The 25,603-nt window shown below is 34.6% G+C and overlaps 2 protein-coding genes across 5 annotated transcripts in view; one reads left to right on the forward strand and one right to left on the reverse strand.

Annotated features, from left to right (window-relative positions):
* The window catches only part of Slc35a1 (solute carrier family 35 member A1), a 23,152-nt gene extending 3,986 nt beyond the window's left edge, over nucleotides 1-19,166 (forward strand). Inside the window, exons 1-8 of one of the 2 annotated variants that reach the window (XM_010633269.3) lie at nucleotides 1,214-1,265; nucleotides 5,201-5,394; nucleotides 8,659-8,818; nucleotides 8,982-9,134; nucleotides 12,954-13,020; nucleotides 15,165-15,341; nucleotides 15,775-15,909; nucleotides 18,635-19,166. In XM_010633269.3, coding sequence (XP_010631571.1) covers nucleotides 5,372-5,394; nucleotides 8,659-8,818; nucleotides 8,982-9,134; nucleotides 12,954-13,020; nucleotides 15,165-15,341; nucleotides 15,775-15,909; nucleotides 18,635-18,762 — 843 coding nt within the window. In that variant the 5' untranslated portion in view covers nucleotides 1,214-1,265; nucleotides 5,201-5,371 and the 3' untranslated portion in view covers nucleotides 18,763-19,166. Of the gene's footprint in view, nucleotides 1-1,087; nucleotides 1,266-5,200; nucleotides 5,395-8,658; nucleotides 8,819-8,981; nucleotides 9,135-12,953; nucleotides 13,021-15,164; nucleotides 15,342-15,774; nucleotides 15,910-18,634 lie in introns of those variants that run through there. The other variant, XM_010633268.3, reaches the window with a different exon arrangement.
* The window catches only part of Rars2 (arginyl-tRNA synthetase 2, mitochondrial), a 104,282-nt gene that overhangs the window by 3,918 nt on the left and 74,761 nt on the right, over nucleotides 1-25,603 (reverse strand). The window contains exons 16-21 of one of the 3 annotated variants that reach the window (XM_019208827.2): nucleotides 25,429-25,538; nucleotides 24,885-24,980; nucleotides 23,847-23,921; nucleotides 21,682-21,745; nucleotides 21,192-21,263; nucleotides 17,041-17,723 (exon numbers count right to left, since the gene is read on the reverse strand). In XM_019208827.2, the coding sequence (XP_019064372.1) occupies nucleotides 17,670-17,723; nucleotides 21,192-21,263; nucleotides 21,682-21,745; nucleotides 23,847-23,921; nucleotides 24,885-24,980; nucleotides 25,429-25,538 (471 nt within the window). In that variant the 3' untranslated portion in view covers nucleotides 17,041-17,669. Of the gene's footprint in view, nucleotides 1-17,040; nucleotides 17,724-21,191; nucleotides 21,264-21,681; nucleotides 21,746-23,846; nucleotides 23,922-24,884; nucleotides 24,981-25,428; nucleotides 25,539-25,603 lie in introns of those variants that run through there. The other 2 variants (XM_010633274.3, XM_033763379.1) reach the window with 2 other exon arrangements.

The following is a 25,603-nucleotide window of genomic DNA, read 5'->3' on the forward strand; positions in this document are numbered from 1 at the left end:
TCTCAAAAAACCAAAAAAAAAAAAAAAAAAATTTTTTTTTTTAAGGCAGGGTCTTGCTAAGTTGCTCAGGTTTGGTTTGAACTTGATCTTTTTGATTTGTAACCCAAGCATTGTAGGAGGCTAAGTATGTCCCACCATCCCTAGCCCCAAGAATTTTTTTTTTTTAACAGATGAATTTTTGCTGTTGATTTGATGACAAATCACTAACTTCAAACACCAAGTAAATGACATATTACCTCCCCCAAATAATTCCATTGTGCTTATTAGTGAATCCGTTTTGTAAAACATGGTACTTAATTTTAATTTGTAAAACCATATGTGGTGACTTTTTCTTATGTAAACATATTTAACTTTGAAAAGTAGAATAGTTTGAGCCTTGGGTGATAGGAATATCAGAGTGGAAGTATTTGTGGCTTTACCAAAGCTATTGAACTGGCTCTGGCACCTGAATGGTGGCTTCTGCTCAGGTATACTTGCAGTCAGTCCTTAACCTGTCCCTAAATTGCATACTTCCTGCATTTCAAGTTTTACACAGCTTATATTATGAATTATTTCTCTCATGCAGAGAAATGAGAGACAAGATATATTTTGACTTTTATAAAGTTCTCCATTAAGCCCCTTTAACACTCACTTATTCCTTTTGGCTTTTTCTCTGCTGTTTTTAAAATTTGGAGTATACATTGCAGTTGCTTTCATGTGTGGCTTTCACAAATTTGTAATCACAAAGATAGTTAAAATATGTAAATTCAGCATCTTAAACCAGATTTACTATGCATATAGTCTTGCAGTTACAACACTGAATAAAATTTTAATTTATTAATATTTAAGGTTAGTTGTGTTTTATGTCTGTTTCATATAACTGGAAGATACTGGTTTTAAAAGTGTCATAGATTTAAAAAATAGTTTGGGCTAGAAATTGGAAAGCATTTTGGGCTATAACTAGTTGATTAGATTTTATTAGCACCTGTCTGTAGTACGTAATAATTATATTCATCGGGAGTTGATACCTATACATGACATAAATGATTAGCTTTTATATACATAATCTTGTCTATTAAATAATATTTTTGTTGCACCTATTTTCCAGAAAATGTCAGTTTACTATTCAAATTATACTGCTTGACAGTAATGACTCTGGTGGCTGCAGCTTATACCATATCTTTAAGATACACAAGGACAACAGACAAAGAACTCTACTTTTCAACCACAGCTGTGTGTATCACAGAAGTTATAAAGTTATTGCTAAGTGTGGGACTTTTAGCTAAGTAAGTATAAATGCTTTAGTGTATTATTTTTCCCTTAAGGTATTTTTTTAGTAAATTCAAGCTATATCTTTTTACGTTTGATTGCTCTAGAACAGTGTTTCCTAACAAGGGGTGATTTGCTCCCTAGGAGATATTTTTGGTAGTGATAACTTGGGGGTGTAGTATGACATCTAATGAGTAGAGAGGCCAGAGGCTGCTAAACATCTGGTAATGTCCAGTACAACCCTCTGCAACAGTTCCATCCAGCTCTATTTGTCAGTAATGCTGGGGTTGAAGAGACCTGCTCTCTTCCAGCAAGAGTTGTCAAACCTTAGCCCATGGGCCAACTGCCTATTTTGCTTGCTGTAGACAATATATAGTTCACAGAGCCTAAAATATTTACTGTTTGACTCTTACAAAAGATTGCTGACATGTTTTAGAGGAATATGATGTTAACAAACCTTTATTGTTCCCTGTGTTAAGTGCTAGCTAGTGCTTTTCACGAATTTTCTCATTTAATCTTTGCAGTTTTGAGGTAAGTACTAAAATTATCCCTATTCAATACAGCAAATGAGATGCTTCAAGATTATGGTATTATGTGGTGATGCTGGGCATTGAGTCAGTAACATCAAATAAGAATCACTTTAGCCAAAGATGCAGGGAAACAGTTGGGTAATCATAGGGATACTGCAGTTAGATAGACCTACACTTATTCCTAGTCTCTGTGGGATTATGGCTTCATACACATTTCCTAAACTTTTAAAAATTTTAAGTAAATGACTTGAAAGATTTACGAAATAGGGACCTAGGTGAGAATTCATACAGATTTCAGTATGTGTTGACAAGAGCAGGTAAGTAGTATGGAATAGTATGTGTAAAGGCTCTTAGGTGGAAACAGACAAATTACGTTTAAAGAATTTGAAACTTCAGAAACTCATTATTGAGTAGTTTCTACAAGACAATTTTTATACTGGATGCTGGTATACAGGTATGAATGGAATAGGGTCTCTATCTTCTTCAAACAGATTGTTTAAAAGAGACAGAAAATAAACCAGTAAGCACACACGATTTCACATGATCCTGTGAAAAAATGATTTAAGGAGAGAGAAAAGAACAGAAAAACAACTTGATACTAGATAGTAGATGACTTCGATATAAGTAAGAGATACTGGAGCAGCCTAACAGGCCAGGTTAGTTAGTAAAACTCGACCTTCCATGTAACAAAATTCATTTTTCTGGAAGTTTGCCTTTTAATTACTAAGTTTTTCTTTCTGGATTATGTGAGATAAATGTGAATCTTCTTGTACCTTTATAAGATAATGTTTCAAAGACAACAGTCTAAAATTCCAGAACAACTTCTATGTAACAACTTAGGTATTAACAAATTTAGTATTAAGGCTTAGTGTCTTTTAAGAAAAACAACTTCAAAAGGGATAAAAATACTGTTAATTCAGGAATTACACAGAACTGTTACTGCATGATATTGGCTATTTTAAATTATAAGCACAAACATGGGCAGGGATTTAAATCAGTGACACTGCGCCTGCCTTGCAAGCACAAGATCCAGAGTTCCATCCCCAGTACTACAAAAAAAGAGCAAATCATGGTTCAGTTTGTTTTGCAACTGTGAAGAATTTGTGGAAATCACTATGAAAAAAACAAACAGCAAAAAAAGCACTAAAGTCCAAGGTATAAGTAGTTGGGCCTGTTTTCCACCAGCTCACCTGCATAGACCTTTTCTTTTATTGCTTGGTGTACAGTGTTTCTTGCTGTTCATTTGTTCAGTGTTACAGATACAGTTAGTTGTTTTGTGGAAACTTTTTTGGAAATTATGTCAAAATACAAACAAAAAATTTTGAAAATTTATCAGGCTAGTCAAATGACGGTGCTGAAATAACAGCACTGGAAAAAGCAATAGTTGCTGTGTCTGTCATCAATATAAAATATAGGCTACAGTCTTGCACACAAAAAGTAGGAACAATCAGAAAAAGCCAGAAACGAAAACTGACTCATACTGTTGAATTTGTATATATTTGATAATTCTAACCCATTGATGTTAAAATAATTTTCTAGAACTAAAAAGTGGATTTAGATTTTTTTTTTTTGTGTTCAAAGCAGAAGCAGTATTTTATCATCTGAGAAAAAGTATGAAAATTTCAGGATATTACGGGAGAATCTGGAGCAATTATATTGGAAATAACTAAAGCTTTAGAGCTACTATTTAAATGGAAAACTCTTCTTTCCTTTAACCTGCATGATAAACCACGGTAACCTTATAGAGTTACAAATATTATCCAGGAAGTTCAATTTATCTGCCCTATGCAACGTTTACTCTCATTTTAGACTGTTAGTGTGGCCACTTATTTAGTACAGTACAGTGATGTTCTTTGTTCAGTAATACATGTAGTCTCAGCTAATTGTTAAAGTAATTATATGTTATATGAGGTGAAAAACAGACTCATTGAGGTGGCACCAGAAATTCTCAGTATCTTATTAATTTAGAGAAACATCACTGCCACGTTCAAATAATCAGGGCTTTACTCCCTGTGAACCTTTGAAGCTTGCTGACCTACTAAGGCAGGTTCAAGATACTGTTATATCAAGGAGTTACTAGTATATACTGGTTGATACTTACAGTTAGGATCCCCCCTTCCTGAGAAAGATCTAACCTTCCCCTCACTCACAAGTGTTCCCTTCTTAGTAGTTTTTACTCATTTGAAGTAACAGGTCATTTTTGTTTCTATCTATGCTTAATCTAGAATTCTTCCATTTTTGTTGATTTTACTTGTAATTTTTAGAATATGAAAGTGTTATTTTAATCAGAGGTTATAACTGCAAAATAGAGGGAGGAATTAATGAACTTAATTACTTTGATAAATAAGGTTGAGGTCTAACTAGTGAATTTTAGTTATGTGTAAGATTGCTGGGCACTATGTAAAAAACACTATACTCCATTTCATTGTTTTTATACTTAGTTTATCTTTGTTTTTTAACACTTAAGTATTTCAAGATAGTATATTAGACATTCTCTCTTTCTAAAAATTGTATGGTACCCCCTTATGCAGACATAGCCTGAGTGCCACTAGGTTGATGGACACCTGGTTTATTTTCAGTCTCCTACTACAAAACAGTAATCATCCTGTACACACCTGTTGTGCACCTGTGTTATTGTATAAGATCACTTTTAAATGGAAAAATGAGTGAATTCTACTTTTGAAGAGGGGAGAAAATTAGAAGTGATATTACAAAATCTCTGTATATAAATAAAGAACTTTTAAACAATACTTAAATATTCCCAGTTTCTAAGCTATATTTTGAAATATAAACATTTAAAAATATTTTTCATAAAGTTAATTACTACTACAATTCACAGGAAAATTAAGCCCCATGACACCTATTGGCAGTGCAGATTAAAATACACCACTGGTGGTAATAAGGAAAAGGAAGTGAAAACCTTCACAATGCCTCAGAACAAAGTCAACATTTTACTATTTGCTGTTACCACAGTATGAAGACTAAATAATTGTAGCAGGATGTGGATATGTTAATGTACATACACTTTGGGTGTGTTTTAGTAGTAAAACATATGTATTATATCTTAGGCTCTCATCCATTATGGATAAGTAGCTCATTTTACTATTTCATTGTATCTAATACCTAATATAGCTACATGTTACAGATTTTCCAGCCCTGTTTAGCTCTCCTGCTGGCTTCACATTTTTGCTGCATATACCCATGCTATAATGTTCTGGGTCTTGGCGGGGGGGAAGTCAAAATCATTTACTTCCTATGAAATAATCATTTACTTCTCAATTTGATCTATTTTTTTTAAATATCTGGCCCCTCAAAGACTCATGTGTGTTAATTATACTGAACTTTGCAGATAAAAATTTTGCTAAAAAATTTTAAATTTCTTAAGCTCATGATTAACTTCTGCTGTGTTCCATTTTGCACAGTGCCTTGGTAGCCTAACCAAGGATTTTATGCCTCCTAGTAGTTCACATCAGAACAGAAGCTGGAAGAATGAGGCCTACTTTTGACCAAACATAGGTCAGAAAGAACTGGTTTCAGCCGGTTGATAGGAAATTTAGGGAGGAAGGCAGCAGTGGAATCTCTCTGCAATCAACATGGAGCTTGAGGAGTTCTTCAGGTAACCAAGGTTGCACACAGATTCTATGCCAATGATAAAAATCAGACTGTTCAAATAAGAAATTTAATAGGAAAAAGGACTACATCTAAAAAGCTCTTATTGTACATGCTCTCTCATTTTGCATACTTAAATTAATAAATTTGTTCTTATCAAAAGGTACTCATTAAAGTGCTTAATTTGACTTTTTTTTAATTGAGTTTATTAGTACATTGTTAGGTATACAGTATAGTTACATTCATTATTGGGATCTTGTACCTTTACATGACAGGTCTTGGTTCTCATTTTTTCCCGTTGTCCCTGCCCTCTCTTCACTCCCTCCTCCCCTCCCCATTTACAAACACTTTATTTCCATTTTTTCATATTTTTTCTTTTGACGCTTAAGAAAACAGTCAGATTGATCATTTATTTTTGTATTAGAAAAAGCACAATATATTAGTATTTTCTGGAAAATATACTGCTGTTATTTTTTAAAATAACTTTAGTAAGTAAAGCTAAATACAAGCCTTAAGAACTATATTCTTAATAAGTTAAGTGGGATGAATCTGATTAACACTTAATTTTACCCTTTTATTTTTTTGCAATATCAGGGATCGAACTCAGGACTTTGCACTTGTGAAGGAGGCGCAGCGCCACTGAGCTATATCCCTAGCCCCCAAAACCCTTTTAAACTTTACAGGTTAAGATTTCCATTTATTCCCATGCCTCATAAATCTGCTGCCTACTTTATGATTTTTTTTTGGTTATTTTCTCTTAGCTTCTATAACTTATTTCAGTATCTTACACTATATACACTTTTATAATTCTAAGATACTAAAGAGGAATTTGAGCTTTCCAATAGTATTTTCTTATTCTTTTATTTCTTTAATACTTACATCAGAGAGGAAAACAGAAAGATACCTAGACCTTTTCTAGCACTGAAAAAATAGCTTTTAAGCATCCAACAAATGGGATCTGGCCCAAAGAGATGAAAACACAAAGGTTAGTCTTGACACACTGTACTGTACTAGTTTGCCACACCGAAGGAACAGATTTCTGACTGGCTGCTTAATTTGCTTCATAAGATTTCATTTTATGTGAAAGCTGAAAAAGTGGAAGAGCTAAGAAAAGTGAAAGGGAGAAAACGGACCACAATTACCTTGATTATTGGTGCAGGGGTGGTGATTACTCAAGTACCAATTGTATCCTTTAGCCCAGTTTGAAGGTCAACTGGCCAATTCTCTGAATAGTGATGAAAGTCACTACTATCTATGAAGACTTATTTCTAATGAGTAGAGGTAAAATAGCATTGCCCATAACTGAGGATTAGGGAAATGATGGTAGCATTTATGCCTTTGAAGGTTTAGCTTGAAGAACCTCTTGTGAGAGATAAATGGATATAAGAAATAAAGTGTGAGGATTGGGGGGGTATCAAATAGTACCCCTTTAGGGTGGCACTCAGATGCTTTAGTATAGAAGTCAACACTTTAGAAGGGCATTAAAAGTAATAGTAAAGTGGAAGTAGTTAATATTCTGTATTGTAATATCTTATCTTGTGATACTAATAATTATGATAAATGTCCAGTTACATTTTTTTGGGGGGTACCAGGGATCAAACTCGGGACCTTGCGCTTGCAAGGCAAGCAGTGGTCACTGAGCTAAATCCCAGGCCCCAGTTATATCTTTTAATACATCACCTTTTGAGATGGTTTCTTGGACTGGATTGCTGTGGTGATTCTTTTCTAATCTTTTATAAGAAAACATGCTAAAAATTATTCTTTATACTGTGCTTAAGATGTCAGGAAAGCATACAGGACATCTTAGTTTTATATTAAACAGCAGCTAAGGGCTGAGTGGTAGAGTACTGCGAAAGGCTCTGGGTTTTATCCTTAGCATCACAAACAGCTGAGTGTTTAAAGGATAATCTTCAGACACCTAGAAAACTATTATGTAGATTTTTCAGTAGAGTGTAATTCTTTTGGTATCTTTTTTATGATCTAGTAGTTTGTAGTCTACCACCAGTCTGTGTATATTACTTTTACAGATTTAACATTATGGTACAGTGTGTGTTGAACTTGGCAATAGAAAAAGGTCTATAACTATGAAGGATGTCTTTTGTTTGTATGGCCTTGGCCAAATTTCCTGTCTAAATTATTTTCTTGAATTGAGGTTTAGAAAATGAATTCCTAGACACAGGTAATCAGTTTGATATAATGGACTTTAACTCCACCTCAGAACTTAATTACTTTTATCATAAAATACAGCTACTTTACTAATGAAGATTATGGTTCTTACAAGGGTATAGTGAGTTGCATTTAGGACTAATCTGAGAAAGCACTTTTGGGGGGTATTGATATTTAATATAAAAGCTTTATTTTTATTTTCAGGAACTAAATGAGCTTATTTATAGTAGGGGAAATGCAAGCCAGAGTAGCCAGTCCTCCTGAGCAAAAACAATTCAGAGTAGTTAAGAGCATGCACAATTGGTATGCAGTCAAGTAATAAGCTTTTTGTACCTTACAGATAACATTCGGGTTTCCCATAAAATTATATAGATTCGGCTTAAATTTTGAGACTGTGGTTATTAATTATCTACTATATTTCCTTATCTTTGATTCATTCATATACTGACCTGAATCATTTGATTCCTAATTCATATAACTTCATGACTAAGAATTAAGCTGTTTTCTTTTGTTTGCACTTTAAATGTATTGTAATGTAATGTGGAAAAAATATTTTTAAATGTGGCTCGAGCCACATTTAAAAATATTCAGATTAGGGCTGGGGATTTAGCTCAGTGGTTCTGCTGCCTGCCTTGCAAGCAAGCACAGGGTCCAGAGTTCGATCCCCGGTACCTTAAAAAAAAAAAATCAGATTGAACTTGATGTAGTATGGGTAAAGTGGCAAAAGATTAATTTTTTGTTTTCTCATGTTTCAATATTTAATATACGCAAAAGCTTCTGAAGCTTTTTTCTTGGTACCGGGGATTGAACTCAGATCCTTGCACTTGCAAGGCAGGCCACCACACTGCTGAGCTAAATCCCCGGCCCCCAAAAGTTTCTGAAGCTTTAACCAGAAGTAGCAAACCTAGTTAATGTCAGATTTTTCTGAATCTTAATTTTTTAGCAATGAAAATGTTTCTTTTAATCTAAAATGAGTTGGAAATTATTTTAGAAATTGTCTTGAACTATATTGGATGGTTACTCTGTATGTAAAGGAATTTTATTAAAATAATCTCTTTAATTTTCTGCTTTACCACCTTCCCATTTCCCCGTTTTGTTTCCAAAGAGAAACTGGTAGCCTGGGTAGATTCAAGGCATCTATAAGTGAAAATGTCTTGGGGAGCCCCAAGGAACTGATGAAGTTAAGTGTGCCTTCGTTAGTGTATGCTGTTCAGAACAACATGGCTTTCTTAGCTCTTAGCAATCTGGATGCAGCAGTGTACCAGGTAAGAAATGATAATGAAAAGCCCTAAAATGTTGAAACATTTTAATTGTAGAAAGATTTCTGCTAATTCTACATTATCAAATAATTTTCTCAATATTAATATCAAATATTAATCTGTCAGAATAATATTAGCCAAATTTATTAATTCATTAATTTGTTGCTAGGTGACCTACCAATTGAAGATTCCCTGTACTGCTTTATGTACTGTTTTAATGTTAAACCGGACACTCAGCAAATTACAATGGATTTCAGTTTTTATGCTATGTGGTGGAGTCACACTTGTACAATGGAAACCAGCTCAAGCTACAAAAGTTGTGGTAAGAAAATACATACCATAACTAAAGCAGGAAACTTCTATCTTACTTTGGTCTTGTATACATCAGTCACATTGATGAATACAGCATGACCATAGTTCTTTGATTTAAAGTAAATTTTGCCTGTTAGAGGTTTTTCTTTAGTTGTGCTATTAAGGATAGTAATATATACTAGTTTTCTATTTCTTGAAGGAATATATTAAAATATATTAGAAATAGTGCCTTAAACATGTTTTCCACACCTTGTTTTACCAGTGACAAAACTGAAATCCACAAAGAGATGCAGTGACTTGTCCAAAGATAATCATTAAATTGTGACTAAAACTGTCGACTCTAAGTAGTGCAGATGTAGATTTCTACACTTTTAAAAATATCTCAGAAACATGACACAAGGTTTTCTTCATTTGGTTTTCATTCTTTCTCCTTACTTAATGACAGGAGTGGTGTTCTCAGCATTAAAAATGAAAATAGGGCAAAAAAGAAATGCCCTTTAAAGTTTTCAAGAGTGATGGTACATACCTGTTTTTTTTTGTTTTTGTTTTGTTTTTGGTACCGGGAATTGAACTTGAGCCCTTGCACTTGTGAGGCAGGGGGTGGAACCACTGAGCCAAATCCCCAGCCCGCTGGTTGTTAATTTTTATTTTTTGGTACCAGTGATTGAACTCCAGACCTTGCGCTTGTAGGACAGGCATGTTGCCACTGAGCTAAATTCCTGGCCCCTGCTGGTTGTTTTTTGTTTTTTTTTTTGTAGATACTCTGTGCCTCAATTATTTATAGGAAATAAACCTCTGGTGAATGACTTTCTGAAGGTCAAGTGTTTCTCTCTACAATCAAATATGTATACTTTTCAACTTTCAGCAGAAAGACTGTAGTTCTCTTATGATAGGCAGTTGGGAATGGACAGATTATAAAAATGGCAAGTCTGTTCTTTTTAAATACTCTTCAGCTTGTCTGAAGAGAAATGGCTGTTTCCAGAAAATAAGTTTTAGATTAATACTTATTACCTTCATATGCTGTGGAAGTGTGTTCATATTCCATTTCAAAACATTTATTGGATATGTACCATTTAACTCAGAACTTCAAAAAAATAATTTCTCTGGGAAGTCAAATATTTAAATGTTAAATGTGAGCTTTAAGCAACATCTTACTATCAGAATAACTATTAGGTCCTCCTCACATGTATTTATAAAAAGCTCCTAGCTGAGGTGGATTAGAGGGCAGCTTATCCTCCTTAGACCACTCAGGATTCTTTCCTATTTTGAGCAGGATGTAGATTCATGGAACTATTTCTCATTGTTCTTGTCAGAATAATTTAAATCCCTGCTACATTCATATGATGATCTTGTGAATGCTTGAACATCGTATCCCATTCTCCACGTGCCCCTTCTCTCCCATGTACACAGCCGTTCTTTCTAGATACACTGATTGGTCTGTCCTTGTTCCTTATTGTCCTGAAACTTTATACTACCTCCAGATGTTGCCTGAGTAATGTGAGAGATAGATTGATAATTATCCCCCCCACCTTGTTCTGAATCAGCGTAAGATTTTTCTGGGTAGAGCAGGATGTCTACTTCAGAACTGATTATACGTAACTGTATGTAGCCGTGTCACAAAAATTTGTCAGATGCCTCTTATAGCAGACCAATTCTAAACCAAAATGCAGGATGTGTTTGTATTCAGGAAGCTCATTGTGTTAGCTGTTAGCCCCTTGAGTCCTTTCCAGTTCTTAACCTATTATTAGCTTTCCTTTGAGTAGTATGCTTTCTAGAGTGAGCAAGGATGTGTCCTTTTAGTCTTCAGTGAAAATTTTAGAACAGGACCAGCATTCCTTAGTTCTATGCCTGAGGTTGCCTTAGGTAGGTGGTTTTGGCTTGGATCTCTTACAAGGTTGTAGTAAAACCCGTTTAAGGCTGCAGTCAGCTATGAAGTCTTGACTAGGGCTGGGAGATCTGTTTCTATGTGGGCTCATTGAACTCCTGACAAGTTGGCAGTGGTTGCTTATCTAGCTTGATTTGACCCTGTTAGCATTTTTTCTGTATGAACATTCATTGTAGTAGTATCCTTATTACTGTGTTGTCTGCAAAGGCAAATCTGTCAAATTTCTTGCCAAACATTGCCTTTTTTGGAATTCTTCTAATCATTTAACTCTAGGAATCCTTTCAGTAAAGAAATCTGGTATATTTGACTTAGGGAAACCACACTGTTTTACATTGGTGACCAGAAGTTCTTTAACTCATCTGTATTCTTTTAAGTATGTTTATATTTAAAAATTACCATTCACCGATAAAATAGAAACTAGATTTGGGTAATTCTATTTTCTTGCCATCTCACAGTACATTATCTAGCTCAAGAAACTCTTTCTCCCTGAATAAACATACTTTAAAAGCATTCCTTATTTAATGTTTTATGTTTTTTTTCCCTTTATAAACCTCTGTTTATTCTGAGGTTTTAATTCTTTAATATTACTTTTTAAATTTCTGGTTATATTTCTCTTGGTGATTTGCAGTTCATTGAAGAAACCATAATTAGTCATGTTGATTTCTTTGTGTCCTTTAACTCTTTACCAGAACCTCATTCTTTAGAACCTCTTAATCCCCCTTGAACTATTTTCCCACTAGTCATAGTATTCTACCTGAAAATTTTATCTTCTGGATTTTGATTTATACAGGATTGGGGCAATGTCCCTTAACTGTGCTATATTTGACAGCTATTCATGCTAAGATGACACAGTTGCTTTCTTGGTCTAAAGTATTCATCATATTCACTTCATCACCTATCAGTTTCTTACCAGTGTTAAGGTCCAGAGAAGCAGTTTCCATCACTGTTTCCTGACTGTACAGATTAAACTGTTAATAAAGCAAATCAAGAATTTAATAGATACTACTTAAAACAGGTTGCTGGGCTCATCCTTGGGATGGGGCCTGACAATTTCCATTTGTAATAAATTTCTAGGTGATGCTGCTGCAGCTGGTCCAGGGCCCACACTTTGAGAACCACTGGTCTACAATGTCTTCTGTTTCTCCTTTAATCTTCATACAAACATTTTAGACCAAGCTTTCTCTCTCAGGTACTTATTCTTCTTACATTAGGCTTATTTATTTTGAACAAGATATATTCTTCCTTGTAATATCACAGTTGAGTCTCAACCCTCTAATTTCAGCAATACTGTTGAGATAGTATTTATCTGAAGGAAAAGAGATGGTTATGAAGGAAAAGAAAATGAAGTTGGAACAGTAGGTTGGGACCCCCATCACATGCATTTCTGGGCATGTCTCCCAGTATTATGATTATATATTCTTGTCAGTCTCACGTATACATGAAACTATAAAAGAGCCAGAGTTTTGTGAGCTGTGTACTGTCCTCTTTACTCAGTTTATAGCCATGATTCTGGTACACAGAAGGTACACTATAAGTATCTGATGAAAATTCAGTAAGGTAGAGAGTCTAAAGAATCAGCCTTCCATACTGTAGGTGATAAAGAATATGTAAGTTAAATTGTTCCCAGTTTCATGACAACACTATAAGGGACTAGAGTGGTGGCAAAAATCAAACTTAAGAAGCAGCCCAAATATGGAAAACTATGCTAGAGTGCTTACTGGTAATAGGAAATAGGTGTATTATGGCTATCATATGTCTGACGACACATTTTTAACTTAAGTGCTCTGGTTAATTTCTGGGATGGACTTTTTATTTGGTCCTGTCTCATTCCACAGAACAGCTGTGTCTGATATAAAGTATATTTTTAGTAGAAAACAATAACACAGCTGTTGAATGAATTCTATTTGCTAGTCACTAAAAAAAATTTTAAAATTACTCTTATAGGTGGAACAGAATCCATTATTGGGTTTTGGTGCTATAGCTATTGCTGTATTGTGCTCAGGATTTGCAGGTAAGCCATGAAAAACATAATTTTACTTGTTTTACTCTTTAAAAACATACTTTAAATATGTAGCTAGTTTATCTTGCTCTAGCATAACAATTTTATTCCTAATAATCCTTTTATCTTCTTAGTCATCTGTATCTCAAATATGGCCTTGTTTGACTCAGTTCAGACCTCAGTGCTTACTCAGACTTGCGGTTATCTTAAGATTATACACTTGACATTCTTGACCATCTCAGTCTAGTCTAGTAAAGAACTCAACCAATGGGGAAAAAAATGACTCTAAAAATAGAGGAAATTAGGCTTCAGAAAACTCAACTAGCTATTTTTCTAGAACTGGCAATAATCAAACCAGCTCCTGCTGCTGCAGGTTGCTAACATTACAGCTCAAAAACCACAAGTTCTCTACTTTAACAGAGTGGGATCTATAGAATATGAAGAGCAGGTGGAACATTCCTTAGAATAAGTACAAAACAGCTGAAGGGGAGAAAAAGAACGTAAAATCACATGAAGAAAACAAGGAAGTCTGGGATCATTATGAGTAGGGACAACTACTTCTCCAACAAATCAAAAAAGTATGAATGCTAAATGCAATGTAAGAAATGAAAGATGTTTTAGAAATAGTTCCAACAAAGATGAAATTTAAAGTTCTTTTTAGGAAAGACTATTAGTAAATAGCTATTTGTCTTTATCCTAGTACTTATTTTAAGCATTTAGGATTTTTTTTTTTTTTTTTTTTTTTTTTTTTTTTTTTTTTTTTTTTTTTTTTTTTTTTTTTTTTTTTTTTTTTTTTTTTTGAGACAGGGTCTCACTATGTAGTTAAGACTGACCTGGAACTCACTATGTACTCCAGGCTGGTCTTGAACTCAGTGATCCTTGTGCCTCAGCCTCCCCATTGTTGAGATTACAGGTGTGTGCCACCATGCCTGGCAGCATTAGGATTTTTATTTTTTGATTAGAAATAAACTTGCTTGTAAATAAGATGTTTTACAAGATGAGAAATTCTAAATTTAGGAATATACTTAATCAACCATAGTGTCCTATATCTTTACTCTTAGGATCCAACAAATTCGTAATTTGAGTCACCTAAGAGATAATGTAGTTTGATTTGTAGCAATAATTTTGAACAGTATGTCCAACACTGTATGTAGAACACAACTGAGAAAATGGAGGGTAGATTATGCTTAAGAGTAACTAAGCACTGAATAAATGATTTTCCCAGACATAAAATCAAAGGTAGAAGAACCACCATTTTGCTTTCATTCTGCAGCTCTTTCCAGTATAAATTCATTAAAAACATGGTTTTTAAATTAGATTTTTACATTGATAAATGTGTTAGTATCATTTCTCAAGTCTCTAATATATTTATAACTAAAATTGTTAATATTCTTTTAAATAGGCATTCATTAAAATATAAGGCTTACAAGCAGGGTATATGACTTTTGAGGGTGGAGGAGTCATATATGTACTTTTAGAATGTCTAAAAAGTATCTGTGGACCCTCAACCACAGAAAGCACAGATGCACACACATTTTATCTAGTTAGGAATTCATGATCCTTCTGACATTGTGTATAAACTTGCATTAAAGGAAAATGGCTTCATTCGGCAAGTTCTAGTTAATTTTATTTTGGTTGTGTCATTCTGAAAAAACTAAGTGGTGACTATGTAGAATAATCTATAAAATTAGGTGTATTTATTTTTAGGCAGCTATTAAAGGGTATGATTAAGATAATTCCACCTACTAGTACAGTTTTCCAGCTGACAAAAACAAGTCTTACTGGCATTAAGTAATAAAAATCTATCTTGCTATAATAAACTTAGAAATACTCTTAAAATTTAACAGCCTTTGTCAAATGTAGCTTATAAAATTCCCCTTTTGTTACTAGTCTATATGATCTATAAAAATGCAAATCAGTATTGTTCATTATATGTCATAATGTCATTATGTTTAAAGTATGTTCATTCCGAAGTTACACTTTGGAACTTTGGGTATGTTCTAAATGAAAGACATTTAGGGCCGGGCATTTAGCCTGCCTCCCAAGCACCAGGGCCTGAGTTTGACCCTTGGTACCAAAAAATAAAAATGAATGAATGAATGAATGAAAGACATTTGAAGTTAATTTATAATATCTTTAATATTTTAATCTTTTAGGAGTATATTTTGAAAAAGTCTTGAAAAGTTCAGACACTTCCCTTTGGGTGAGAAACATTCAAATGTATCTATCAGGAATCATTGTGACATTGGTTGGAGCCTACATGTCAGATGGAGTTAAAATTAAAGAAAAAGGATTTTTCTATGGTTACACATACTATGTCTGGTTTGTCATATGTAAGTATCTAGAGGCTCCAATAGACGCTTTTTATTTTTTTGAAGTCAGATATTTGCTTTAAGCTTTGTAGCATTTTGAAATTATTCCTTTGATACTGTCAATACCAGTTTGAAAATTTAGTTTTGGTTTTATTAACTTACTTTTGTGGCATAGCTATCCCAAAGCAATTTTGCTTTCACAATCAAAATTATCTAATCTGTTAGCAATAATATGCACAATTTAGTATAGGACCACACAGCCCTTTAGGCATCTGAGAAAGTGTTATGTAGGAACTATGCAATTTTAGTACAAATTCTCTCAGATGTCTAATTCTAGGAAAATAGCATTTTCCCTTTCCAAAGGAAATTAGTGTGCTTTCTCTCGCAATGAAGATACCCCTGTCGTGGAATGTTTCATTTGAGTATTAAGATCTTATTTTTTTTATATCCCAAGTTCTTGCAAGTGTGGGAGGTCTGTACACTTCTGTTGTGGTCAAGTACACAGACAACATCATGAAAGGTTTTTCTGCAGCAGCAGCCATTGTCCTTTCTACCATTGCTTCAGTGATACTGTTTGGATTACAGATAAGTATGTTTAAGTTTGTATTAAGTTTATATGGAAGAGCCTCTTACTTCCATTGTTCATTTAATCTCTTATTAAAACTGGCAGTTGGAGTCAGGTATGGTGGCACAGAGTTGTAATTCTAGCACTTGGGAGGTAGGATTACCACGAGTTCAAGGCCAGCCTGAACTATATAGTGAAACCTTGTCTCAAAAATCTGAAACCAAAAAACTGGCATTTGGCCAAATTGCCTATCAGAATTTCTACTTTCAGCTTATCTTGTAAGTATAGCAGTTCAGAGTTGTGTGAAACGTGTTAGAAGTATTTGGGTTGTTTAAATGGTTCTAGAGCTGAAGGTGAAGGGTACTTATTCTGTGTGAAAGCTAGGGGATACTGAAGTTACTAGAAAGAGTGTGTTTGTAGTCAAGATTTTCCTGTTTTTATTTTTTTGGTACTGGGGATCGAACTCTGGACCTTGCACTTGGCGAAGCAGGCACTGAGCTAAATCCCTGGCCCAAGATCTTCCTGTTTTTAGAAAACAGGATGACTTGAGTAAGTCAAGGTAAAACAATTGGCCCTTTGTCTGTAGATTATCCATCCGTGATTCAACCAGCCACAGATGACAAATATTTGGGAAAAAACTGTTTTTATACTGCCTATGTACAGACTTTGTTGCCATTATTTCCTTAACTATATAACAACTATATATCTAGCATTTTCGTTTTATTAGGTACACGTAATCTATGAATGATTTAAAGTATATGGGAGGACAGGTGTTAAATTCCATAAACTTGAGTATCCAGATTTTGGTATTTGAGGGGTGCTGCTGAAACCAGTCTCAGATACTCAGGGATAACTGTAGTATTATTGGGGACTCAAGGGAACAGATACAAGGACTTGAGAGAAATGATTAGAAATGATTTAGTAATTAAACTATGTAGGCTTATTTTGAGGAAAGCAGAAATCATATTTTACTTACTTGTTTTTCTGAGACAACATATTTCAGGCTGGCCTTGAACTCACTATGTAATGCAGACTGGCCTTGAACTCCTGGTGATCCTGCTGCCTCAGCCTCCCGAGTGCTGGGATTACAAGCATACACCACCATGCCCGGCTAACATGTTTTATGTTTTGTCATTTCCTTAGCTTTTATCTTTCTGTTTTGAACTCGGTTCATATAATTTTTTTATACAAGAGTTTCATTTAATATGTAACTATATAAAATTCATTATCATCGCTGGCATTCTGGCACCACTGCTGTACTAGTCTAATACATTTTCCCTAGCTCTCGTATCTACCATTAAGTTGGCTTTTTAATTACTTAAGCAGTTATGTTGACTTAGCCTTTCAGGGTGCTTTTATGATGTGTAATAATAATTTTCTTGATTGATCAATTATTGTACCATAAACTAATATATGAGTAAAAGTTGTCGAAGGTGTAGGTAAAGTAAAAGAAGTACACCTGGCCTATATTTGCATTTCATTTTAGAGCTGATTACGATTTGCAAATAGAGGAATACGCATGTTGCAGAAAGCTTAGAAAACCCGTTTTATGGCAGGGTACAAATCTGTCTGCAGCCTTGGGAAACTTACATAACCTGTGTCTCAGTTTTCTTCAACTGTACAATAAGAATAATGTTCCCCATCCTAGGGATGCTTTTTGAGTGATCTTAGAATAGTGCCTGGCACGTAGAAGGCTCTGTAAGGCCAGCCATTTACCATTGCAGTGTTATGAATCTCCAGACCTCCCCTTCTCGTAGATGTTCTTACCTGATTAGGGTAAAATTTTAATTGTAGTTCTGATCCATCCTTATATTCAACATCAATCTTTGTTTTTTCTCCTGGGAAAAATTTGTTTCTGGTTAATGTTTTGTCTTGGCAAAATCTTCCTGTTAACTAGTTAGATGGATGATATAAACAACTCTTCTCTTTGTTTTTTTGGTACTGGGACTCAAACTCAGGACCTTGCGCTTGCAAAGCAGGTAGCGGTACCCCTGAGCTAAATGCCCAGCCCATGACTCTACTTTTTAAAGACAAAGGTGGTCTTTTCTAGTAAAGAGTGAGGGAAAAATCAGTGTGACATTATTTTTCTGCATGCCATTTTAAAAGCTATGGAGACTGTGCAACTATACTTCACCCAAAATATTTCAATTTTTAATAAAATATACAGTTGTGATATAAGCTCTTTTTTTATATAATGCCTACATGTCAAGTTTGGAGAAGTTGCAATTCAATTTCTTGCATGCTCATTTTTCAGAATTAAGATCAAAGGGTAAGTCAGTCTATCAGGAAATATAATTTTATATAGTAAATCACCTTTTTATCTCTTGATTTCAATGATTTGAATAATCACCTGATTTCTGTTTAACTTTTTTTTCTAGTTTTACAAATTTCTGATATTATGGAAAAGCTATATTACATTCGTTTTCTTTTGTATTCACATGTATTTTATATTTACATACCTCCATTAAACTTGTGTAGTTTATAAGGAAGTTATATTGTCAGAGTGGTCCAAGATATTGTGTCTTCAAAAGTGTGACATGACTAATCAGTGACTTATCACTTCCTTGATTTTACTATTTTTTTGCTAGAATGGGTTCCCTTTCTAAAATTTACTATCATAAAAATGGAATATTTAGTTTTCTCATATAACTGATAATGTTATCCCACAGTTAAAATTTTTAAAAAATTTAAATTGATGATTGTTAAAGTTTTAAAGACATAAATACAGCCTATTTTTTTTTTTCCCCAGCACTCACCTTTGCTCTGGGTACCCTTCTTGTATGTGTTTCCATATATCTCTATGGATTACCTAGACAAGACACTACATCCATCCAACAAGGAGAAACAGCTTCAAAAGAGAGAATCATTGGTGTGTGATTTGAGCCTCAAAAGATTCCCACTGTGACTACACAGCTTGTATTAAACTAGAGCCTTAAGTCCATCCCAGAAGGTAGCTTAAATAGAACAACAAATTAACTGTATGGTCTACAAACCAAGAAAAAAGCTATTGGTGAATTGCTAATACAGAGACAATTGCAGACCTGTTGAGGGACAAGGCTATGTTGTTTTAGAATGAAGGAATTTATTATTGCGTGTATATAATGTATATAAGAAGTATGGCGATGATATGGTATTAAAAAATTACATGAAGCTATGAAATCAAGTGATAGGTATGGGACACTATTTAAAGGTTAAAGTGCCAAAGCCATTTCTGTACTATTCTGTTGTTCAGGTACCAGGGGAGGAGACCCCTCCTTGTTCTCTAGTTCATTCACATACAATATTTTGTCTCAGTAGCAGTAAAGACCTACTTCTTACAAAAAGACAAAAATAAGATGGGCTAGTTCAGAAACAAACAATGTGTAACTTTTCAGATGGAATCTGTTTTGTAACAATGATTTCTTGTGGTGACTGAGTACTCCTTTAGTGTTGTATTTGTGTCATTCATTGTCCCATTCATATTTCTTTGCTGTTAGATGTACTTGTCTTCAAAAAAATTTCTAAAATGTCACTTTTATACTTTTTTTAATAAAGTATAGTGGTTGGGTTCTCTGATTTGTGAAATTTCAGTGTTTTAAAATATATTTCTATAATGTTAATGGGGGAAATTTAGCAATAAACTTTATATGAATCCTCTTTAATTACTTTATTGTAGATAAATATGACTATTAATGCAAAAACATAAAAAAATAAAATGCTGATTTTTTTTCTGGATGTGGAACTGTATAAAGTAAGGTTTTAAGTAACAGCTATAACCCAAGTCTGACAAGTCTTAAGTTCCGTCCCTCAGAAGGAATTTATAGAAAGGATCACAGCAAGGGATATAGGGGTCTCGATGGAAGGAATTAATGAAGACTTTTTAGGGAGCTGCCTTGGTGCTCTCTGATAATGGCTCTAACCATTACATTCTTGTATCATCTACTTAAGATTTAATGCTCAGGAGATTACTATTGTATTTGGAAGGAGAAAGATTCCTAAAAGTGGAGAAGGATATTGGGTATGTTTATTTTTATTCAATGACTGGTTTGTGCTCAGGGAATTTTAATGCTACTTTCAGCAAAAAGTTAGCAATCTGGAAGCCAATTTACTTAAAATGGAGAACTGGATGAATCTTTTCCAGAAGTAGGAAGGTAAACCACATTTATCAATATAAAACAATGTTTATTTCAACCGAATAAGCTTTGGTTCATGCTAACTTGGTTTTCTTTTCTTAAAAATAGATGTTCACTGGTATTTTTTTTTATGGTGATAGGTATAGGTATCAAACCCTAGGCCTTGCATATGACAAGCAAGTTCTGTACTATTACACTCCTAACCCCTAGATGTTCTTTTTTTTTTTTTTTTTTTTAATACCAGGGATCGAACTTGGGTCCTTGCACTTCCCTACAAGAAGAATTCTATTAGCAACATTATAAGAAATTACAGCAGACCTGAATAGAAATGCTGGCAGAGGATGGCTGTGGTGATACAATGTATCATATCCTACTCATGTTACCTAATCTGATTTTATGTTATCAATTCAAGTCACAAAAAATATACTTTACCCACACAAACAGAAATTTTTAAACTCCAAGTTACTGTCTAGCTACATTTTATAAAAAGATCCTAACAATGTCTCTACAATAATTCCTTGCAATTAAAATGTATTCAGTCCCTGAGTTCATATAGTTAAGTTACCAGCATATATCATTTAAAAAGTAAGCATGAAGTAGGCTCTCTCTGGGAGAAGCTTTTAACCATATTGTCAAAAAAGATGTTTACCTTTGGTCTCTTTATCTGTTCAAAATTAGCCTTAATTTTTTAAAAAATTAGGATCCTTCCCTCATCATCAACTATTTGATGAAAACATCAGATCATCTCTGTTATAAAGATAGTTTCTGGGAGAATGACACAGTAAGAAAACTCCATTATACCATTATCTTTTGAATTTAAAAAGACAAGTTTACAAATATGTAATTAAGTACCTTTTGGCCATAAAACCCCACGACTTGTAATCAGAAATATTAAGCAATCTGGGTGTGATGGTTTGTACCTGTACTTTTAGCTACTCAGGAAGCTGAGGCAAAAGGATTTCTTGTGCCCACAAGTTTGAGGCCAGACTGAGTAACAAAGGTAACAACACAGTGAGACTGTTTCAATAAAATAAAACCCCCCCAAAAGATTAATAAGTCACTTTAAGTAAAATATTCTGTCACAAAATAATAACTTGTATTATTATCTGGACAGCAAAGCACCTATAAACAAATAATTTGAATTTACTTAGTATTTTAATAATCCCTTTTAATGAGAAATTACATCCTACATACAGGTGTTATTCCAAGCAGTTTCATTCCATTGGCTAAGACAGAACGGACAGCTTTGAAAAGATGAAGTCTGGCCTACAAAATAAAAGAATGATTAAATGTTGAGTAACATGCTAGTTTATGGAAATAAGAGTGGTTTTAGAATTCTTTTTTCTAATTTAAAGTAATAATACCTCAAATTGTCCTAGAGTTTACTACAGGCCAGGAAAAATATTCATCACTTTTTATAGTAAGACTAGTATAAAAGAGGTTGTAGAATGGGAAAGGAACAATTTATCATTATAATACCTGATACAGGAAGACAGGTTTCATAGTCTAGTATTTTGAGAAGAATACAAACATGTACTGTTACAGCCCAGGTCTAATTATTATCTGAATCAGTGTTGAGTAAAAGAATGTTATTTTAAGTAAATTTGTAAGATTAATAGGAATATTCTGTAATACTAGTTTTGAGCTGTTAGATAATACAGAGAAGACATCCAACATAACATACCCCAGCCACTTCAGGAGGACTATCTTTTATTTGGAGTGTTTTGTGTGCCACAGCTGCAAGATGACTGAAACAGGAAGGGAGAATAATGGTGGGGACCAGCAGTAATTTCCTGTTGTAACATATGAACTTGATACAAAACCCTACCTCCTCAACTTTAGATAAAAGTCTAGAACCACTAAAGGAAGTATACAAATTGTAAAGTTGAGATTGGAATTCACTGTCTTTTCTATAATAGACAAAATACACTGAACTTAAATGTTAGATTTTGGTCCTGGTTCTGTAACCAAGTGGCAGATTTTTTTTTTCCCTCATTGAGTTTATTGGTACATTTTAGGTGTACAGTACAGTTACATTCATCATTGGGATCTTGCACCTTTACATGACAGGTCTTGGTTCTCATTTTTTCCCCTTGTCCCTGCCCTCCCTTCACCCCTCCTCCCCTCCCCCTTTACAAACATTTCATTTCCATTTTTTCATTTTCTCATATTTTTTCTTTTCCCTTATTAGCCTTCCCACTTTCCCTACACCTTTAGCCCCTTCCTATTTCACATGGTCAGTTATATCATTAGGATCTTATGTACTATTACAGTTTATTCACACCAGAGAAACTATTCGGTATTTACACGTGTGACTTATTTCTTTCACTTAGGAGTATATCCTCAATATGTGTCCATTTTCCTATGAATGAATCTAGTTTATGATTCTTTATGGCTGAGTAATATTCCATTTTATAGAAAAACCACATCTTTATGATTTCACTGTTAGCTTTACAAGTACAGAGTATTCCTCTTATAATTAGTTTCTCCTTATTTAGATGGCATTTAAAAGTATAGCATGGAGAGTAGATAGGCTGCGGACTAGTTATCAATTCACTTGGCATACACACAGCACTCTTTAAAGTACCTTCTTCGTTTGGGTATGGCAGCAAGTAGAACATGATGAGTGAAGTAGGACACTCATTTAATGATTAGATGGCATTTCTTAAGATTTGCTGGTACTTGGATTTCTCTATGACTAAGCAGAACTTGAAGAAAAAACTCATTTATATCTGAGAGATAAGGTAAAAAGTATAACAAGCCAGGCCTGGTGACACATGCCTGTAGTGCCAGCACCCAGGATTGTTAAGTTTGAGCCTAGCCTGAGCAAGTTAGTGGCTTAGCAAGACTCCATTTCAAAAATAAAAAGAGCTGGGGATGTAGCTCAGTGTGAAGGTCCTGGTTTCAGAACCCAAAGGCCCCCTGCCAAAGTCTGTTTGAATAAAAGCAACACTTTCTGTTAAAGAGCTTTATGGGAATAAAGCTGTTTCTACATAAGAGTAGAGTCAACTATTAAAACTATAAAATTTCTGTCACCAACTCACTTCCCTATTCACTCTCTACCCTTTGCTGGCTGACTGTTCTGTTTTTGCTAAGAACTCTTATGGACTCCACTGCCCTGAAAAGTAGTCTAAATTGCAAAAAGGCCTACATATGAGTCCTTTTTCATCCCTCCCAGGGCTATACTGCCTCTTTAGCAGCTGCTTGCTTCTGAGTATTATGTGTTTTCTGAGCAGCTCTGTCTAGTTCTGTAAGGCCACACTGGTCTGCTGTCATCTCTTATGTTCACTCTGTCATAGTTCATGTGCACTGTGCTTGACTTCTATATCATTGTTGGTTCCTAGTCACTTGATTATAGTGCCTACCTCAGTGGTTCTGCCACCTGCCTTGCAAGTGCAAAGGCCCAAGTTCGATCCCCAGTACCAAAAAAATAAACAACAACAAAAAAAGGAATGATTATAGTGACTACCTTACATCACTGAGTTAATAAAAATTACTAATTAGCAAAGATGAAGCAATCCCATTTATATGTATGTGTGTGTGTATATACGTATATATGTATGTAATTGTGTGTGTGTGTGTGTGTGTGTGTGTATGTAATTTGTGTGTATATATATATATATATATAAATGGTACTGGGGCTCTAACTCGGGACCTTGTGCTTGAGAGGCATGCAGCAACACCACTGAGCTAAATCCCCAGTCCGAGAATCCCTATAATTTAAAGCACATTAATTTTTAGGACATGGTATTTGTTTATGGTAAAACTCTGAATTAAAAAAAAAAAAGTTTCTTGTTGGCTTTGGTATCAAATTAATACCTGAAAATAGGAAAATTATAATAAAAGTACCTTAGAGTTAGCAGGTAACTAACAATGTGCCTGGGTTGAAGGTCCTGAGATGATCTATAAAGTACCTCATCAAACCTAAAAGAAAGATTACAAGCAGCTGGCAGGGAGATATTCACATGTTACCATAAGCTAAGATGTTACACCTTGGATGTGAGACTGACATCATGAAGAGTAGAAACCATATGAAAAAGGACCTGTGTATATCTGAAAGCAAATAATACAGTTTTCTTTCTCACAAATTCCTTGATGGCAGGAACTTTCTAAATCATCTTGATATCCCATAACCTAGTCTAGAGTAAAGACTTATATCATGGCTGTTAAAAACGAAGCCTGTAGCCATGTTGAGAGACAACCTATAAACCAGCAAAGTACCTTCAAGGCTAAGAAAATTAGCCTGCTTTATTTTCCCTTTCTAATTAGCTATCTGTGAGTAAATGTTCCTGATGCCTAGAAAGAACCACTGACTACTGTGTGGCAATCAGAGAAAACTGCCTTGTTTATAACCAACCGCATCCCTTCTGGACACTAATCTCTACTGATAAGGCTTCATCAGCAACACTTAGGTGAACAAAAGCTGTGGTCTCTTGCCCAGTATGAATGCATCACACAGAAAGATGTACAGTATTTGAGACCATGATCTGAAATTAGGAGCCAAGTGAGGGACTATGGGAAACTGCTCAAAGGCAGAGATTTTCCTTCACTTATCACAGGTGAGAAGATGCTCTGTTCCCACCAAGTTATGCCTTTACCAGGCTTTATTTTCCCAGACAATGGGTGCTAGAGTATGCTAGATGCCTGCATAATTCAATGGTGACAGTATTTTAAGATTAAAAGACTGACCAACTTTGCGTATTGGCTCAATATGTGCATTTCCATCTGCCCCCAAAAGGCAGACACTTTTGGGCATATCTTTAGGAAAGATCTAGATTCTACAGGAAGGAGGTAGCCACTGGCCTACTAACTCATAGTCAGCAAAGCTAACCAACAGTTAAATCAGTAAACAGAAGCAGACTTGGTAGTACCAGAAAAACTCCATACCTGAGAAGATGCTGGAGAACTGAAACAGACTGTGGTTCTTGTAAGCAAGCAGGGTTGAAGTCATTCATATAACTGCAACCAAAAGTCTCTTCCAAACTATCAAAAGTAAAAAGTATAAAGTAGTAGCAAAAGTATAAAGTTAAAAACCCAAGTCATGCATAGGCACATAACTGCAGGTGAAGAACATTACTTCATAATATACAGTCTTTGTCTCCTTAATATAAACCTAGACTTTAAGGCCAACTGTTGCACCTGAGCCCTCAATTTTTCCTAAATTTTTTTTCTTTATAAAATATAATTACCAGGATTAGCAGGGTTATTCTGAGGCTTAAACAAGGTAATACATAAAAGCATTTCTTACACAGGTAGATAGATATTTTTAAACCACAACAGTAGGAAGTTTGTGCTTTTACAAGTTTTGAATAGGAGATGCTGAAGAATCCCAGAAAACAGGGCTTGCCATTTGTCTCAGAATTGCACCTCCTATATTCCCATCTACAGAAGGATAGCAGAAGGATAGTGCTTCTCTACAGCCTATTCTCACCTGTGGAGGCGGGCATGTGTGTACTGCAGGAAGACTCCTGTGTCCCCATGACTCTGGAAAACACGATCCCAGCTGAACTGATAGTCAGATAAGAGCAAACCTCTGAAGTCCTAAAATAACAGAGTAAATCTTCAGTCCTGCGATTCATTATTCTACCGGACAAAAAATTTTCCTA

The sequence above is a fragment of the Fukomys damarensis genome, unplaced genomic scaffold, assembly GCF_012274545.1.
Source record: "Fukomys damarensis isolate Sample0158 unplaced genomic scaffold, DMR_v1.0_HiC HiC_scaffold_14, whole genome shotgun sequence".
NCBI classification, from domain to species: Eukaryota; Metazoa; Chordata; class Mammalia; order Rodentia; family Bathyergidae; genus Fukomys; species Fukomys damarensis.